The sequence below is a fragment of the Coturnix japonica genome, unplaced genomic scaffold (genome assembly GCF_054131305.1).
Source record: "Coturnix japonica strain WE unplaced genomic scaffold, WE-NBRP24 Scf062, whole genome shotgun sequence".
NCBI lineage: Eukaryota > Metazoa > Chordata > Aves > Galliformes > Phasianidae > Coturnix > Coturnix japonica.
This window is the reverse complement of record NW_028188965.1, coordinates 23,740-40,106: the sequence shown is the minus strand read 5'-3', so window position 1 is coordinate 40,106 and position 16,367 is coordinate 23,740. Positions and strand designations below refer to the sequence as shown.

The window sequence follows — 16,367 nt, the reverse complement described above, 5'->3', positions numbered from 1 at the left end:
CTTCCCACCCCCCCCATAGAACTTCAGCCCCTCTTCCCACCCCCATAGAACTTCAGCCCCTCTTCCCCCCCCCCCATAGAACTTCAGCCCCTCTTCCCACCCCCCCCATAGAACTTCAGCCCCTCTTCCCCCCCCCCCCCCATAGAACATCAGCCCCTCTTCCCATCCCCCCCATAGAACTTCAGCCCCTCTTCCCCCCCCCCCCATAGAACATCAGCCCCTCTTCCCCCCCCCCCCCCAATTATCCAACTCCATTCCCCTTTATGGGGAGGACTTACCCCTTATAGACCTTATATAAGGGGGTATATATATATATAAGGGGTATATATATATATATAAGGGGTATATATATATATAAGGGGTATATATAACCTTATAGGCTTGGTTCTGATGGCTTGGTTCTGATGGCTGGTTCTGCCCCATTTCATGGCTGAGATCCCACAGGACTTTGGATTTTCCCATTATTAGGGCAGCGTTTGGGCTCAGCTGGTTGGAAATAGGGATTTCTTTCCACTCACTGCAGTTCTTTTGGGGTTTTGCTATTGGGGTTTTGGGGTTTTCCTATTGGGGTTTTGCTGCTCAGCCCAATGGGGGGCGGATGGGGGCCATGGGAAGTAATGGCTGTGCTAATGGGGTCTCTTCCCTTATAGACCCCCCCCCCATCCCATAGAATCCAACCTGGGAGCTGGACCACGTTGTATCCTGAGCTGACCCAGCTTTGGCTCTTGGCCCTGGCTCACCCTGCAGGAAATAAGTCTGGTCTGTTGCAGCCACGGCCCCATAAGGGCCCCATAAGTGCCCCATATGTGCCCTGATCCTACAGGTGCAGCATTAGGGTCTGTATGGGATGAGCAGCTGAGGACCCTGAGGTTCATGGTGGGGGTCTTCAAAAGCCTGTGGGGGATAAAAGGGGGGGGGGGGGCAGCATCTGTTCCTTATGGGATGTGGGAGCTGTATGTCCCCCATGCAGCACTGTATTGGGGTCAGGGAGATGCATGTCCCCCCCCCCCCCAGCACCATTCAAACCTATTGGGGTGCTGGGAACTCACACATCCCTTATGGGATTCAGGAACCTGCAGACCCCTTGTCCAACACCCTTATGGGGTGGGGGGGATGCATCACCCCCCTCCAGCACCACACATCCCTTATGGGATTCAGAGATACTTATCCCCCCCCCCAGCACCATAACAGCTGCAGGACCCCCCCCCCCCCACTAACCAGCACCATACAACCTTATGGGGTGGGGGTGATCCAGCCCCCCCCCAACCTCATATAGGACTCACAGAGCTTTGTAACCCCCCCAGCACCTTATAACGTTTTAGGGTGGGGGAAACTGCACCCCCCCCCCCCATAGAACATCAGCCCCTCTTCCCCCCCCCATAGAACTTCAGCCCCTCTTCCCACCCCCCCATAGAACTTCAGCCCCTCTTCCCCCCCCCATAGAACATCAGCCCCTCTTCCCCCCCCCCCATAGAACTTCAGCCCCTCTTCCCCCCCCCCCCCATAGAACTTCAGCCCCTCTTCCCCCCCCCCATAGAACTTCAGCCCCTCTTCCCACCCCCCCATAGAACTTCAGCCCCTCTTCCCCCCCCCCATAGAACTTCAGCCCCTCTTCCCAGCCCCCCCATAGAACATCAGCCCCTCTTCCCCCCCCCCCCCATAGAACATCAGCCCCTCTTCCCCCCCCCCCCCATAGAACTTCAGCCCCTCTTCCCCCCCCCATAGAACTTCAGCCCCTCTTCCCCCCCCCCCATAGAACTTCAGCCCCTCTTCCCCCCCCCATAGAACTTCAGCCCCTCTTCCCCCCCCCATAGAACTTCAGCCCCTCTTCCCACCCCCCCATAGAACATCAGCCCCTCTTCCCCCCCTATAGAACATCAGCCCCCCCCTCCCCATATAACACCATATAACCCTTATGGCATACAGTGACTTGCAGCCCCCCCCAACACCACTCACCCCTATGGGACCTGCAGCCCCGCTCCCCCTTTATGGGGTGGGGGGGGTTCTGACCCCACACCGTGTTGAACAGCCGCCCCTCCCCACGCCACGCCCCCCCCCCCCCGTTTAGCTCCTCGGGGGGGTCCGGGCGGGGCTGTGCGGGCAAAGTCCTCCGCCATGAGCGCAGAGACCGGCGGCCTCTCGGTCCTCCCTGTGCTGCCAGGTAATGGGGGGGGGGGGCTTTGCTATGGAGGGGGGGGCACCGAACCGACCCGACCCGGTTCGTGTTGGGGGTCCCGGTGCCATCCGGTCCCGTCCCGTCCCATAGGGGAGGTGGTTCTGGAGGCGGCGCTGGGAGTTCGGTACCGTGGGTCGGGCGGTTCCGTGCGGGGAACTTTGTTCTGCACCAACGTCAGGGTGGTGTTTGTACCCGGAGATCAGGTGGGGACAGCGGGACCCCCACCCCAAAACACCCCCACCCCAAAACACCCCCACCCTAAAACCCCCCCATCACCCCCACCCCAAAACACCCCCACCCTAAAACACCCCCACCCCAAAATCCCCCACCCCAAAACCCCCCCATCACCACCCCAACCCCCCCCAACACCACCCTAAAACCCCCCCATCACCACCCCAAAACACCCCCACCCCAAAACACCCCCCATCACCACCCCCCCATCACCCCCACCCCAAAACCCCCCCAACACCACCCTAAAACCCCCCCATCACCATCCCAAAACCCCCCCACCCCAAAACCCCCCCATCACCACCCCAAAATCCCTCCACCACCACCCCAAAACCCCCCCAACACCACCCCAACCCCCCCCCATCACCACCCCAAAACCTCCCCATCACCATCCCCAAACCCCCCCACCCCAAAACCCCCCCATCACCACCCCGATCCCATCCCGGTTCTATCCCGGTTCTGTCCCGGTTCTATCCTGGTTCCGTCCCATCTTCATCCTGACCCCATTCTGCCCCCCCCACCCCGACCCCAAAAGCTGCACCTGACCCTGTCCCATTCCCGTCCCCATCCACTTGTGTCCTAATGTCACCCCAAACCCATTAATGTTCTCTATCCCGCTGTATCCCGGCTGCATTCTGACCCCATTCACCCATGTCCTCGTCCCACCCCGGATCCATCCCATTCCCATCCATCCTCCATCCCATTGACTGCACCTGACCCCACTGTGATCCCATTGACATCACCCCAAACCCAGTGTGACCCCATTGAGTGTACACTGATCCCAGTGTGATCCCATTGACTGCACCCCAGTGTGATCCCATTACACCCCAACCCCAGTGTGATCCCATTGACTACAACCCAACCCCAGTGTGATCCCATTGACTGCACCCCAGTGTGATCCCATTACACCCCAACCCCATTGTGATCCCATTGATGGCACCCAACCCCATTGTGATCCCATTGATGGCACCCAACCCCATTGCGATCCCATTGACTGCACCCTGCCCCCTCCTGCCCCACAACCCTCTCCATATATGCCTCCCATTGCCCCCTTCACCCTGGGATATGGGGTGGGTTTGGGGCTGCCTCACTGCCCCTGGTGGGGGGGGGGTTCCAGGCCACCTCCCATCACCCCCCCCCCCCTAATTTCCTTTGCAGCCCCCCAGCTTCAGCCCCTTCCTGCAGAGCGACTACAGCGTGGCGCTGCGCTGCATCCGCACCCTGGTAGCAGGTAGGGGACAAAGTTATGGGGTCAGGGTTGGGGTCTGGGGGTTTTAATGACCCAGGAGGTGTTTGTGGGGGGGGTTTAATGGCCACAACCCCCCCCCATAATTAACCCTGCCCTTCCTCAGGCAGCAGCTTCAATAAACCCACGGTGCTGACGGCCGCCTCCGCGCTCACCTTCGTCCCCGAGGAGCTGGCGTTGTTCTGTAGGGATTTCCGTCTGCTCAGCTTCCAGTTCCCCGATAACGGGTTGGGGCTGCAGGCCTTTAGGGTGAGGGGTGGGTGGGTGGTGGGTGATGGATGGAGTTTGGGGTGGGGGCTCGTTGATGGTGTCGGCTCCGGGCTCTGTGGACAAAGTCATGGCATAAAGTGAGGGGACTGGGATTGGGATTGGGATGGGGATGGGATTCAATTTAGGATTGGGATGGGATGGGGCTGGGATGCAGCTTGGTTATGATGGGGATGGGATGGGATGGGATGGGATGGGATGGGATGGGATGGGATGGGATGGGATGGGATGGGGTGGGATGGGATGGGATGGGATGGGGCTGGGATGCAGCTTGGTTATGATTGGGATGGGGATGGGAATGGGAATGGGATGGGGATGGAATTCAACTTAGGATTGGGGTGGGGATGGGATTCAATTTAGGATTGGGATGGGATGGGATGGGGCTGGGATGTAGCTTGGTTATGATTGGGATGGGGATGGGGATGGGATGGAGATGGGATTCAGTTTAGGATTGGTATGGGGATGGGATCGGATGGGGATGGGATTCAATTTAGGATTGGGGTGGGGATGGGATGGGGATGGGATGCAGTTTGGTTAGGACTGGGATGGGGATGGAATGGGGATGGGATTCAATTTAGGATGGGGATAGGGATGGGATGGGGCTGGGATGAAATTGGGATGCAGTTTAGGATTGGGATGAGGATGGGATTCAATTTAGGATTGGGATGGGGATGGGATGCATCTTGGTTAGGATTGGGATGGGGATGGGATTCAACTTAGGACTGGGATGGGGATGGGGATGGAATGGGGCTGGGATGCAGCTTGGTTCAGATTAGGATGGGCATGGGATGGGGATGGGATTCAATTTAGGATGAAGATAGGGATGGGATGGGATGGGATGGGATGGGATGGGATGGGATGGGATGGGATGGGATGGGATGGGATGGGGCTGGGATGCAGCTTAGGATTGGGATGGGGATGGGATGCATCTTAGGACTGGGATGGGATTGGGATGGAATTGGGATACAGCTTAGGACTGGGATGGGGAAGGGATGCAGCTTGGTTAGGAATAGGATGGGATTGGGATGCAGTTTAGGATTGGGATGGGGATGGGATTCAATTTAGGATTGGGATGGGACTGGGATGGGGATAGGATAGGGATGGGATTCAATTCAGGATTGGGATGGGGATGGGATGGGGCTGGGATGCAGCTTATTTAGGATTGGGATGGGAATAGGGATGGGATGGACTGGGATGGGGCTGGATCGGGCTGGAATGGGGCTGATGGGACTGGGATGGGGCTGGATTGGATTGGGATGGATGCCACAATGGGACTGGATGAGGTTGAGGATGGGGGCAGGGGGGGCACGCAGCAATATATGGGGTAGGGCCCACCCATATATGGGGTCGCAGCACCCAACCCTCACTCCTTAACACAGGTGGCCAACGCCATTGCCCAAGCAAGGGAGACGGCCGCGTGGCCGGGGGACAAGGGGAACCACGTGGATGCCACGATGGGAGATGAGGATGAGGAGGATGAGGAGGAAGGTTCCCCCCCAACGCTGTTATTTGAGACCCTCCAGGATTGGGAACGGGAGCTGCAGCGCCTGGGGGCAGCGGGATGGAGGGTGAGCGCCGTCAATGAGCGCTTCGATATGGCCCCAAGGTGGGTATGGTTTATATGGGGGGGGTCTATGGGATGTGCCCCTACCCCATATGGGACCCCCACCCACTCCTGCTTTGCAGCCTTCCCCGTTACCTGTGGGTGCCCAACGCGCTGCTGGATCACGACCTCAAAAGGACGTTCGCTCACTTCCAGGAGCGTCGCGTGGCTGTGAGTGATGGGATGAGGGGTGAGGAATTGGGGTGGGGGGTGATGAGGCTGGGGGGGGGTAAAAAGGGGGTGACGTGGGGTGGGGGTCCCATCTGCACACAGCGGCTGTGCTGGCACCACCCAAATGGCAGCGACCTGCTGAGAGCCGCCAGCTTCCACGCAGCCTCGGAGCCGGGCAGTGAGGACATCAGGTAAACCCCATTATAGGGGGGTTGTTTGGGTTGGTGGTAGGGGGGGGTCACTGTGTTTGGCCCTATGCAGGGTGCTGTTATGCCCCCCCTTTTTTAGGTGCCTGGAGGTGCTGCTGGGTGCTGGGTGCAGGCCTTGTGTGCTGGCGGACACGGCTGAGCTGCCCACCCCCCAGGACATTCAGCTGGCACATCTGAGGCTGCGGGCGCTGTGTCTGCCTGGTGAGATTTGGGGGGGGGTCTTGGGAAGGGGGGGGGTCTGTTCTCACTGTCTCATCCCCCCCCCATCCTCCATCGGCTCCATCCAAACCAGGAGCAGCAGCTGATGAGAAGTGGCTGTCAGCGCTGGAAGGGACGCGGTGGTTGGAGCACGTACGGTGAGGTTTTAGGGGGGGGGGTGACCCTAAACCCCCCCCCTCACTATGGGGGCTCCCAAACTAATCCCAATATATTGGGGCACTGCTTTGGTTGGGGGACACCCCCCTTTCCCCCTAAACCCAATCTCAGCATTCTAAGCTGCTGCATTGGGTTGGGGTCTGCATTGTGCTGGTGATGGACCCCCCCCCTAAAATAAAAGGAGGCAGTGGGGTCTTTTTGGGGGGTGCTGACCCCCCCTTTGCCCCCCTCTGCCCCCAGGTCCTGCTTGAGGAAAGCTGTGGAGGTGGCATCGCTGCTGGCGGGGAGACGATGCTCTGTTGTCCTGCAGGGTAAGGGATGGGGGGATTTGGGGTGGGGGGATTTGGGGTGGGGGGATTTGGGGTGGGGGGCATTGGGGTGGGGACAGTGGGATAAGAGAAACAATGGGGTGAGGGGACACTGGGGGGGTGGGGGGTGTTAGTGGGTGGGGGGTTGTAATGGGAATGGAATTGGGGTGGGGGGACAGCGAGGTGGGAGGCGCTGTGGTGGGGGGACACCAGGGTGAGGGGTCCTGGGATGGAGGGCATTGGGGTGGGGGTCACAATGGGGGTCCCTCATCCTCTCTGCTTGCCCCCCCCCCTCCATCCCAGAGCCATCAGACCGGGACCTGGGCTGTTTATTGGCCTCACTGGTGCAGCTGCTGCTGGACCCCCACTCACGCAGCCTGCACGGCTTCCAGAGCCTGGTACAACGTGAATGGGTGGCAATGGGGCACCCCTTCCCACAGCGCCTCGGGCTGCACCGGGACAGCCCCCGTGAGGAGGTGACGACCCTAAACCCCCCCTGTGCCACCCCCCCTTATAGGTACCATCCCCATATCACCACCCTGGGGGTGTCACCCATATAAACCCCCCCTACACACCTTGCAGTCTCCTGTTTTCCTGCTGTTCCTGGACTGTACCTGGCAGCTTTTGCAGCAGTTCCCTGCAGCCTTTGGTTTCACCGAGGCGTATCTGCTGGCCCTGCACGACAGCACCTTCCTGCCCTACTGCAGCACCTTCCTCTTCAGCTGCCAAAGGCAACGGGGACGTGGTGGGGTGGTGAGCCTCAATTTCCCCCCCCCAGTGCCTCAATTTCCCCCTCATTGCCTCAATTTCCCCCCCCCAGTGCCTCAATTTCCCCCCCCAGTGCCTCAGTTTCCCCCCTCAGTGCCTCAGTTTCCCCCCTCAGTGCCTCAGTTTCCCCCTCATTGCCTCAATTTCCCCCTCATTGCCTCAATTCCCCCCTCATTGCCTCAGTTTCCCCCCCAGTGCCTCAGTTTCCCCCCCATTGCCTCAATTTCCCCCTCATTGCCTCAGTTTCCCCCCCAGTGCCTCAGTTTCCCCCTTATTGCCTCAGTTTCCCCCCCCAGTGCCTCAATTTCCCCCCCATTGCCTCAATTTCCCCCTCATTGCCTCAGTTTCCCCCCCAGTGCCTCAGTTTCCCCCCCCAGTGCCTGTTTCCCCCCCCCATTGCCTCAATTTCCCCCTCATTTCCTCAGTTTCCCCCTATTGCCTCAATTTCCCCCATACATCCCTCAGTTTCCCCTTCTCCCACCTCAGTTTCCCCTCTCCCACCCCATTCCCCCCCTCCCACCCCATTCCTCCCCACTTCCAGCCCCACTTTCCCCAACCCCACACCTCAAATCACCCCACACACACACCTCAGTCTCCCCCTGCCCTACACAGCCCCACTATGGGGCTGACCCCCCTTGTCCCCCCACAGCAGCAGCCTCGCACCCAGACCTACACCCCAGTGAGCGGCCGCTGGGACCCCCCCCCGGGCAGCTCTGTTTGCCGTTTGCCCCCCATCTGGGCCTGGGGGCTGCGCTACAGCCGGCAGCAGAGGGCACGATTCAGGAACCCAGCGTGGGACCCCGGCCCTTTGGGGACCCCCGATGATGTGGACCCCCAGAACACGGTGAGTGGGGCTGGGGGGGGCTGCCTTTAAGCACCCCTTTTTTACCCCAATTGCTGTTTTCTCCCCATTTCCCCTTCCCTCCCCTTTTAACCTCATTCCCTCCCCATTGCCCCCTAACCTCTGCTTTTCCCCTATTCCCCCATTTCCCCTTACCACCCCAAATGCTGTGTTCCCCCCCCAGCAGCCCCTAACCCATTTTATCCTATTTCCCAGCCCCCCAGTACCTGGTTAGGGTCGAGCTCTGGGGCTGTGCTGGCTCTGTCCAAGGGCTCGTTGACTCCACAGCCCTTCCCATGGCGGAGCGGCCGGCCCCCCCCTCGCCTGCTGCGTTGGGCCCCCTCCCTGGAGACCCTCATTGATCGGGGGGGTGACCCCATCCCTGTCCCCCCCCGGGGGCTGCTGCTGCCCTGTGCTGCGGGACCATCCGTGCGGCTCTGGAGACGGTGCTACCTGAGGGGGCTGCCCGAGGCACAGGTAATAGGGCTGGGGGACCCTCGACCCCTTGTGTCCATCCTAATCCCATGTACATCCAGCCCAACCCCATATATCCATCCAACCCAATGTGCGACCAACCCAGCCCCACATTCATCCATCTCAATCCTATATGTGTCCATCCCAACCCCATATGTGCCCATCCAACCCCATATGTGTCCATCTCACCCCCATATATGTCCATCCCAACCCCACATTCATCCATCCCAATCCCATATGTGTCCATCCCAACCCCAAGTGTGTCCATCCCAATCCTATATGTGCCCATCCAACCCCACATTCATCCATCCCAATCCTATATGCGCCCATCCCAACCCCATATGTGTCTATCCCAACCCCACATTCATCCATCCCAACCCCATATGTGCCCATCCAACCCCACATTCATCCATCCCAATCCCATCTGTGACCATCCCAACCCTATATGTGCTTATCCAACCCCACATGAATCCATCCCAACCCCATATGTGTCCATTCCAACCCCACATTAATCCATCCCAACCCCATATGTGCCTATGTAATCCCACATTAATCCATCCCAACCCCACATGTGTCCATCCCAACCCCACATACCTCCATCCCCGCCCCATATGTGTCCATCCCAGCTCCATATGTGTCCATCCAACCCCACATTCCTCCATCCCAACCCTTCAGGGCTCCACCTTGACCCCATACACCCCCCCCCTGACCCCATATACCCCCCCTTGTCCCCATATACCCCCCCCTGACCCCATATACCCCCCCACACACAGCATGGCCGCCTGGCCCCATGCCCGGCCCTACTGGCAGAGGAGCTGGCACTGCTGCAGGACCGGCTCCATGCATGGCAGCAGGACGGGACCCACCCTGAGCCCACCAGCAGCCCCCTGGCACCCTCACGATGAGGGTCCTGGGGGGGGGGGGGGTCCTGGGGATGGGAGCCCCCTGAGGGGCCACAATGCAGGGATGGCCCCATCCCTTGGGGTCCCTCCCGTCTTGGGGTTGTGATGTGCCCCCCCAAGGAGCTGGCAATGCTTCCCCATATGGCCCCACTGCTGCCCTGTGCTCCATGCTGGGGCCTGGAGCTCTTTAGGGCCTGGTTTTTTTCTGGGGGGGGACCACCATTTTTGGGGCCCTGGGGGCTTTTTGGGGCCTGTGGCCCTTTAATGCTTGGGACTATTGGGGGGACCCCAACTCTATGAGGGACCCCAACTCTATGGGGGGACCCAGCTCTAAGGGGGGATCCCAACTCTATGGGGGACCCCAACTCTATGGGGGGGACCCAGATCTATGGGGGGACCTCAACTCTATGGGGGACCTCAATTCTATGGGGGGACCCCAACTCTATGGGGTACCCCAGCTCTATGGAGGACTCCAACTCTATGGGGGACCCCAACTCTATGGGGGACCCCAACTCTATGGGGGGGACCCAGATCTATGGGGGACCCCAACGCTATGGGGGGACCTCAACTCTATGGGGGGACCCAGCTCTATGGGGGGACCCCAACTCTTCGGGCCCTGTGTCTTTATGGGCCCCACAGCCCTATGGGGCCCTATTACTCTCTATAGGCCCCATAGCAGCGTTGGGGTCCCTCCCTGTCCCGGCTTATGGGGCCTGTGGGGTTCAGAGCCCGGCTAGGCCTTGTGTCAGTGCTGTTTGTATTTACCTATTAAAGCACAGCGTTCTGCAGGCAAAGACGTGTGGCTGCCACTGGCGGGGGGGCACGACAGATGGGGGATATCGCGGTTTATCGAGGTTTGGGGGGGGGGGATATCGCGATAGAAGGGGAGGGGGGCGGGGTAGGCCGCGCTGTTCCTAAACCAACATGGCGGCCGCCATCATCACTTCCGGTTGGCGGCCGTGGTGACGTTACGTCGCGTTACGTCGCTTTACGTCGCGTTACGTCGCGTCGGCGCCGCGTGGGAGGGAGCGGGCCAAGATGGCGGCGGGGCCCATCTCGGAGCGGAACCAGGGTGAGCGTTATGGGGCTGCCCTAAAGGAGAACAGGGGGGATCGGTACCGGGAGGGCGAATCGTTTTGGGGGACGTTTGGGGTGCTGGGGCCTCGCTGAGAGCGACAGGGTGGTTGTTTGTGTGGAGTTCTATGGGGCACCGGCGGGTGGGGGGGGGCTGTGCGGCCTACCTGGCTTAGGCCGTTATGGTTATGTGTAGGCCCTCTTAAAGGGCCAGGCACCCTTTATAACCTCATTAACTATAGGCCCCATAACTACACTTAAGGCTTTGGTTTCCAGCTCGGTCTCTGTTCTCTGTTTCAGATGCCACCGTGTACGTGGGGGGGTTGGATGAGAAGGTCAGCGAGCCGCTGCTGTGGGAGCTGTTCCTGCAGGCAGGACCCGTGGTCAATACACATATGCCCAAAGATCGAGTCACAGGGCAGCACCAGGGTGAGTCTGTGGCCATAAAAGCACAAAATGGGATGGAATGATGGATTTGGGGCCTATGGAAGGTGCAGACAGCGAGGGGTTGGTGCAGGTAGGGAGGGGAGAGTGGGTGGTTTGTAGGGCCTTTATAATGGGAGAGCACTGGGTCAAGTCATAGGGCAGCACCAGGGTGAGTCTGTGGCCATAAAAGCACAAAATGGGATGGAATGATGGATTTGGGGCCTATGGGAGGTGCAGACAGCGAGGGGTTGGTGCAGGTAGGGAGGGGAGAGTGAGTGGTTTGTAGGGCCTTTATAATGGGAGAGCACTGGGTTGAGTCATGGGGCAGCACCAGGGTGAGTCTGAACCCCTAAAAGCACAACATGGAATTGAATGGTGTATTTGGGGCCTATGGGAGGTGCAGACAGCGAGGGGTTGGTGTAGGAAGGGAGGGGAGGGTGGGAGGTTTGTAGGGTCTTCATCATAGGAGAGCATTGGGTTGAATCATGGGGCAGCACCAGGGTGAGTCTGTGCCCCTAAAAGCACAAAATGGGATGGAATGGTGGATTTGTGGCCTATGGGAGGTACAACCAGCAAGGGATTGTTGCAGGTAAGGAGGGGAGGGTGGGTGGTTTGTAGGGCCTTTATAATGGGAGAGCACTGGGTTCATTGAGTGATGGGGGTTGGTGCCTTCAGGCTGCAGTGTAAGGCCATAGTTCTGCCCTGACTTAAAGCTTTATATGGGGCCACGTTGCAGGTTATGGGTTCGTGGAGTTCCTGAGCGAGGAGGACGCGGATTACGCCATTAAGATCATGAACATGATCAAACTGTACGGGAAGCCGATCAGAGTGAACAAAGCTTCAGCTCACAACAAGAACCTGGACGTGGGGGCCAACATCTTCATAGGGAACCTGGACCCTGAGATCGATGAGAAGTTGTTGTATGACACCTTCAGCGCCTTCGGGGTCATCCTACAGACACCCAAGATCATGCGGGACCCAGACACGGGCAATTCAAAGGGCTACGCCTTCATTAACTTCGCCAGCTTTGATGCTTCTGATGCTGCCATCGAGGCCATGAATGGACAATATCTCTGCAATAGGCCCATCACTGTCTCCTATGCCTTCAAGAAGGATTCCAAAGGCGAGCGGCACGGCTCGGCTGCCGAGAGGCTCCTGGCAGCCCAGAATCCACTGTCTCAAGCAGATCGGCCCCACCAGCTGTTTGCTGATGCTCCCCCTCCTCCGACTGTCCCCACCCCTGTGGTCACAGCTCTGGGACCTGGTGTCACCCCTCCAGGTGGGTATGGAGGTGGGTATGGCCATATCGGGTGCTCAATGTGTGTTTATTATTGCTTTTGGGGCTGTGGAAGCAGCCTGCTTTCACCTTGCATCACCTGTTTGCTGTTCCTGGAGCTGGAAGGAGCTGCTCAGCTTTACACGTGGGTGCTCAGTGCAGCAGCACTGTGCTATAGGGACAGCCTTGCTGGCAGCACAAAGCCCTGCAGGGTTGCAAGGCTGCGATCCCAAGGAGTTGTTCTCATCCTGCAGCAGCCTGTGCTTTCCCAATATAGAGTGGATGGATCTTAGAGCTTCAGTCTGTTGGTTTTTCCATTTGCTGCGGCTTATTGTGTTTTCACCTCCTTCCCATTCATCCGGGACTCTTTGTGCTTGTCTTTCCTTCTGCTCTATATCAAATCCTCACTGCTTTCTCATTCTCTTTCCAGGCCTCCCACCTCCAGGATCATTCCCTCCCCCAGTTCCCCCTCCCGGAGCGATGCCCCCTGGAATGCCTCCTGCTATGCCACCCCCACCAATGCCACCTGGAGCCGGTGCCCCCGGCCCCCCAACAGGGGCTGCACCCACCGGAGGGCACCCACCTCACCCACACGCCTTCCCACCGGGCGGCATGCATCACCCAGGTACGTGTCTGAGCTCAAGAGATACAGAATATCATCAGCTATTGAATGGCCTTGGGTAAATCAGGTTTATTCCATGAGGTTTCCCTTGTGTAAAACAAGGAGGGAATTAACTGCTGTCACATGGAAGGCACTGAGTGCATTACAGCCACGGTGGAGCAGGCAGACAGGGCAGGGGGGTACCCTGCTTATCTGCTGAGACGCTGGTGTTGCTCAGTGCTAAAGAGAAGCAGCAATCTGAATGCCCTGGGTTGCATTTATGTGCTGGCTGTATCTTTCCACAAGATCTTGCTCTGGTGGCTGCTCTCCTCCCCAAGAAAAACAGAGGAGAGTCTGCGTGGGTGCAAGGACGTCACGTCAGCTGTGCTGCTTTTGGGTTTCTCTTCTGCATGTTCTAAACTGGGCCACAAATAGCTTGGAGCGGGCTTTATAAAAGGCTTTTTGGTGCTGTAGGAAATAGTTTCTGCACGAGAAGCATCCAGTTGGGTCAAGACAAGTGAAGGTGTGGGGTATAGGAAGGCACAGGCCATTGCAGCACGGGGTTTACAGGTTCCTGCTGCTGTTCTGGATTGAAGGATGTCGATGAGGTTTCGATCCATCCTCGTTTTTCCCTGGTGTAAATTAATAGGAGAAGTGTGAACCTTCTCAGCACAGTCTGCAGCTCTGCCAGGCGGGAGCTAATTCAAGGCACAAGAACAAGATGTTTCTTTGATTCCCTTCCATTTTTAGCCCCGTAGTACTGATGGAACGAGCAGCGTATACAGTCCTGACTCCATGGTTTTCAAGGCAGAAATTAAAACCATTTTACATCAGCTTTAAAAAGGGGGAAAAAGTTCTGATTTCAGTGTTTCTAACCCGGTCTGTTGTCAGCCCTATTTTCTATACCTGATATTTCAACCCATGGGCTGCAGCACAGAGATCCTGCCCTCACTGTGAGCTCCCTTTGTCCCTATAGGAATGCCTCCCATGCAAGTACATCACGGCCCACCCGGGATGGGGCAGCACCACCCAGGACCACCAGGCTCTGCAGGCCAACCCCCTCCACGACCCCCACCCGGCATGCCGCACCCCGGCCCCCCACCCATGGGTATGCCACCGAGAGGACCCCATTTTGGGTCACCTATGGGTAAGTTGGTGTCTATGAGAGGAAGCACATGTGGTTTTGTGTTGGTCAGACCCTTGCCCTCCATCACCCCTCCCTTAATGGGGGTGGGAAGGGTGGTCTCCTCACATTGAGGTGTCTCAGAGCAGGACCTGGGGGCTTTGTGCTGCTTGATGCGGTTTCTTGTGTCTATGGGGTTGCAGAGCTTTGACACTCTCCATTTCCTAAGGGGAGATGTCAGGTGGGCTTTGCCAAAAGGGGGGGGGGATTCCTGAGACCTGTGTGTCCATCAGTGATGCTGGGGGTTATAGGAGGGACCCTTGGGAGGGGAGTGAGGGGCAGCGTTGGCCTCGTTGCCCCCTTAGAGCCTGGAATTGAGTGGCTGGGCTGCTGTCACCACTCAGAGGGGGCCCAGAATGATGCCACCCAGCACTGAGAGCTGAGTTATGGGGTCACCCCTGTGATGGGGGGACACAGTGCCATGGGGTGAAGGTGAATGAGTGGGGCAGTCCCACATGTATAGCCCTGGGAGGAGCCCCAAGCTGATGCTCAGGGCTTCCATCATCCTTTCAGTCTCCAGGTGAGTTCCCCCAACCTGTGGGCACCAACTGAATGCATGGGGTGGGTATAGGGGGGGCTGCCTTTTTAGTGGGTTCTAACAGCTCTGCTCTCCCCACAGGTCACCCCGGCCCCATGCCGCACCACGGGATGCGCGGCCCTCCTCCATTGATGCCACCCCATGGATACAACGGCCCCCCTCGCCCCCCACCTTATGGCTATCAGAGGGTCCCCCTCCCCCCAAGGCCGGCTCAGAGACCCCCGGGGGTGCCCCCACGTGGTCCTTTAAGAGGCCCATTGCCCTAAAGGCTGTTGGGGCCACACTGTGCTGTTGGGGGACCTTCCTTAGGCTGCCATTCACCCTTGGGTTTGAGTTACCAAAGGGAAGAGGCATAGTTGGGTCCATCCCCCTCCCATCCCCCCCCACCCTTTTTAATCCTTTTTCCTCCTTTCTTTTGATAGCCTTCATTTTATTGTTTCCTTTTTCCTCCCCCTCCTCTGTTAGAAGGTTTTTAAGGCAGCTCGAATAGGTTTTTTTCTTTTTTAATTAGCCACATAAAGCAACAATTGCCCATTTACAAATAAAACTTGTTAAGAACAGGAGGGTGTCCCTCCATAGTGGAGGTGAGGCTCTGCCTATTGGTTCTGCTTTGGCCAGGTACGTTGATGCTGATGCTGTGTATCCCATTGAGCTGCTGTATTTGGGGTTGTGCACCCAGACTCTTAATGGCTGATGGGCTCCATATGACCCTGCATTGAAGATCACAGACAACGGAGCCTTCAGGTCTGTTGCATCCTCATCCCAAAGAGCCCAGCCAATGGGGCCAGGCCATTCGGAGGAGAATTGAGGAGCAAAACCTGCTCTTTTAATTCTTTGCTTTGTGAGATCTCAGTCTGACGTTGCTCCCTATAGGAAGCCCTTCAAGTTGTGGGTCTGGGAGTAATATCCAATGGGAAGAAATGGGGCTTAAGCCTTGAGGTAGAGCTGGTTTGGTCTCTGTGTGCTCTATGAGGAGCCCTTTTGGGGTCCTGGAGTTATTGTGGCTCTATGGAAGCACCAAGGGGTTCAGATGGGGTTTGCTGTATACAAGCAGGCTTTGTTAGAGGGAGAGGCTTGAGAAATGGCCTTGCCTCTCTATTGCTTTCAATGGAGGAGGAAGGATTTTGTTCTCAGCCCCGCTTTTACTCGTGGCTGTTTTATTTTTATTGCAACTTCCCAAGGCTAAAATTGACCTTTAGCTTCAATCCCTGCTCACCCTTTTTTGGGCCAGAGAGACAGAACGGTGCCTGGCTTTGCTTTAATCATCACGGGCTGCTTTGATAAGTGCCATAAGAGGGATGGAGAAACCCAAAGCCTGGCTGGGGAAATAGCAAAGCCCAGCTACAAGCTCTATTTCCCCCCTGTGCTGATGTGAGTAAGCACTGAAGGGTCTGTGAGGCGAAGCAGAAGGGCTGTGCATTAACTCTGTTGTGCTGTAGTTTATAGCAGGGGATGGCATAGAAGTAACATTATATTGAGCTCAGCGCTGTGTGTTCTCACTCTGCTCCTGGCATAGATGGGTTTAAATGCAGCTTGTCCAGCTCAAAACTGGATCTGGTTGAAACCAGCAGCCAATTGTGGCTGGTTAAAAGGGCAGGAGAAGCTGCGAGGGGCTGGAGTTGGTTGTTACTTCATATATTGCTGAGGATTGCAATTGACATGGGAAGGTTTGCATTCATCTTCCCATACACGTGGCTCTAA

The 16,367-nt window shown here is 57.7% G+C and overlaps 2 protein-coding genes and 1 long non-coding RNA gene across 12 annotated transcripts; 2 read left to right on the top strand and 1 right to left on the bottom strand.

Annotated features, from left to right (window-relative positions):
- Positions 1–240: 240 nt before the first annotated feature.
- Positions 241–8,559, bottom strand: LOC146751711 (uncharacterized). 4 transcript variants are annotated; one of them, XR_014941242.1, is made up of 5 exons: positions 8,420–8,559; positions 7,159–7,305; positions 5,617–5,689; positions 3,806–3,973; positions 241–741 (listed from the first exon to the last, which is right to left on the bottom strand). It is a non-coding gene; the product is annotated as an uncharacterized LOC146751711 (long non-coding RNA). The 4 variants fall into 4 exon arrangements; XR_014941241.1 differs by lacking the exon at positions 241–741 and adding an exon at positions 748–894; XR_014941240.1 differs by lacking the exon at positions 241–741 and adding an exon at positions 2,201–2,339.
- Positions 2,044–10,362, top strand: MTMR11 (myotubularin related protein 11). 6 transcript variants are annotated; one of them, XM_085533693.1, is made up of 15 exons: positions 2,044–2,161; positions 2,267–2,379; positions 3,563–3,635; positions 3,757–3,899; positions 5,297–5,523; positions 5,604–5,691; positions 5,794–5,882; positions 5,980–6,101; positions 6,193–6,256; positions 6,516–6,586; positions 6,887–7,059; positions 7,166–7,336; positions 8,004–8,195; positions 8,409–8,669; positions 9,440–10,362. In XM_085533693.1, the coding sequence occupies exons 1-15, from the start codon at positions 2,116–2,118 to the stop codon at positions 9,569–9,571; spliced, it is 1,965 nt and encodes a 654-aa protein (XP_085389819.1). In that variant the 5' UTR covers positions 2,044–2,115; the 3' UTR covers positions 9,572–10,362. The 6 variants fall into 6 exon arrangements, with proteins under 6 accessions (XP_085389819.1, XP_085389818.1, XP_085389822.1 ...); XM_085533692.1 differs by having other exon boundaries at positions 8,001–8,195; XM_085533696.1 differs by having other exon boundaries at positions 2,135–2,161; positions 3,761–3,834; positions 8,001–8,195.
- A 219-nt stretch (positions 10,363–10,581) lies between these two features.
- SF3B4 (splicing factor 3b subunit 4) lies at positions 10,582–15,249 on the top strand. 2 transcript variants are annotated; one of them, XM_085533699.1, is made up of 6 exons: positions 10,582–10,640; positions 10,943–11,071; positions 11,805–12,347; positions 12,775–12,969; positions 13,922–14,092; positions 14,748–15,249. In XM_085533699.1, the coding sequence occupies exons 1-6, from the start codon at positions 10,607–10,609 to the stop codon at positions 14,930–14,932; spliced, it is 1,257 nt and encodes a 418-aa protein (XP_085389825.1). In that variant the 5' UTR covers positions 10,582–10,606; the 3' UTR covers positions 14,933–15,249. The 2 variants fall into 2 exon arrangements, with proteins under 2 accessions (XP_085389825.1, XP_085389824.1); XM_085533698.1 differs by having other exon boundaries at positions 11,805–12,359.
- The last annotated feature ends 1,118 nt before the right edge of the window (positions 15,250–16,367 follow it).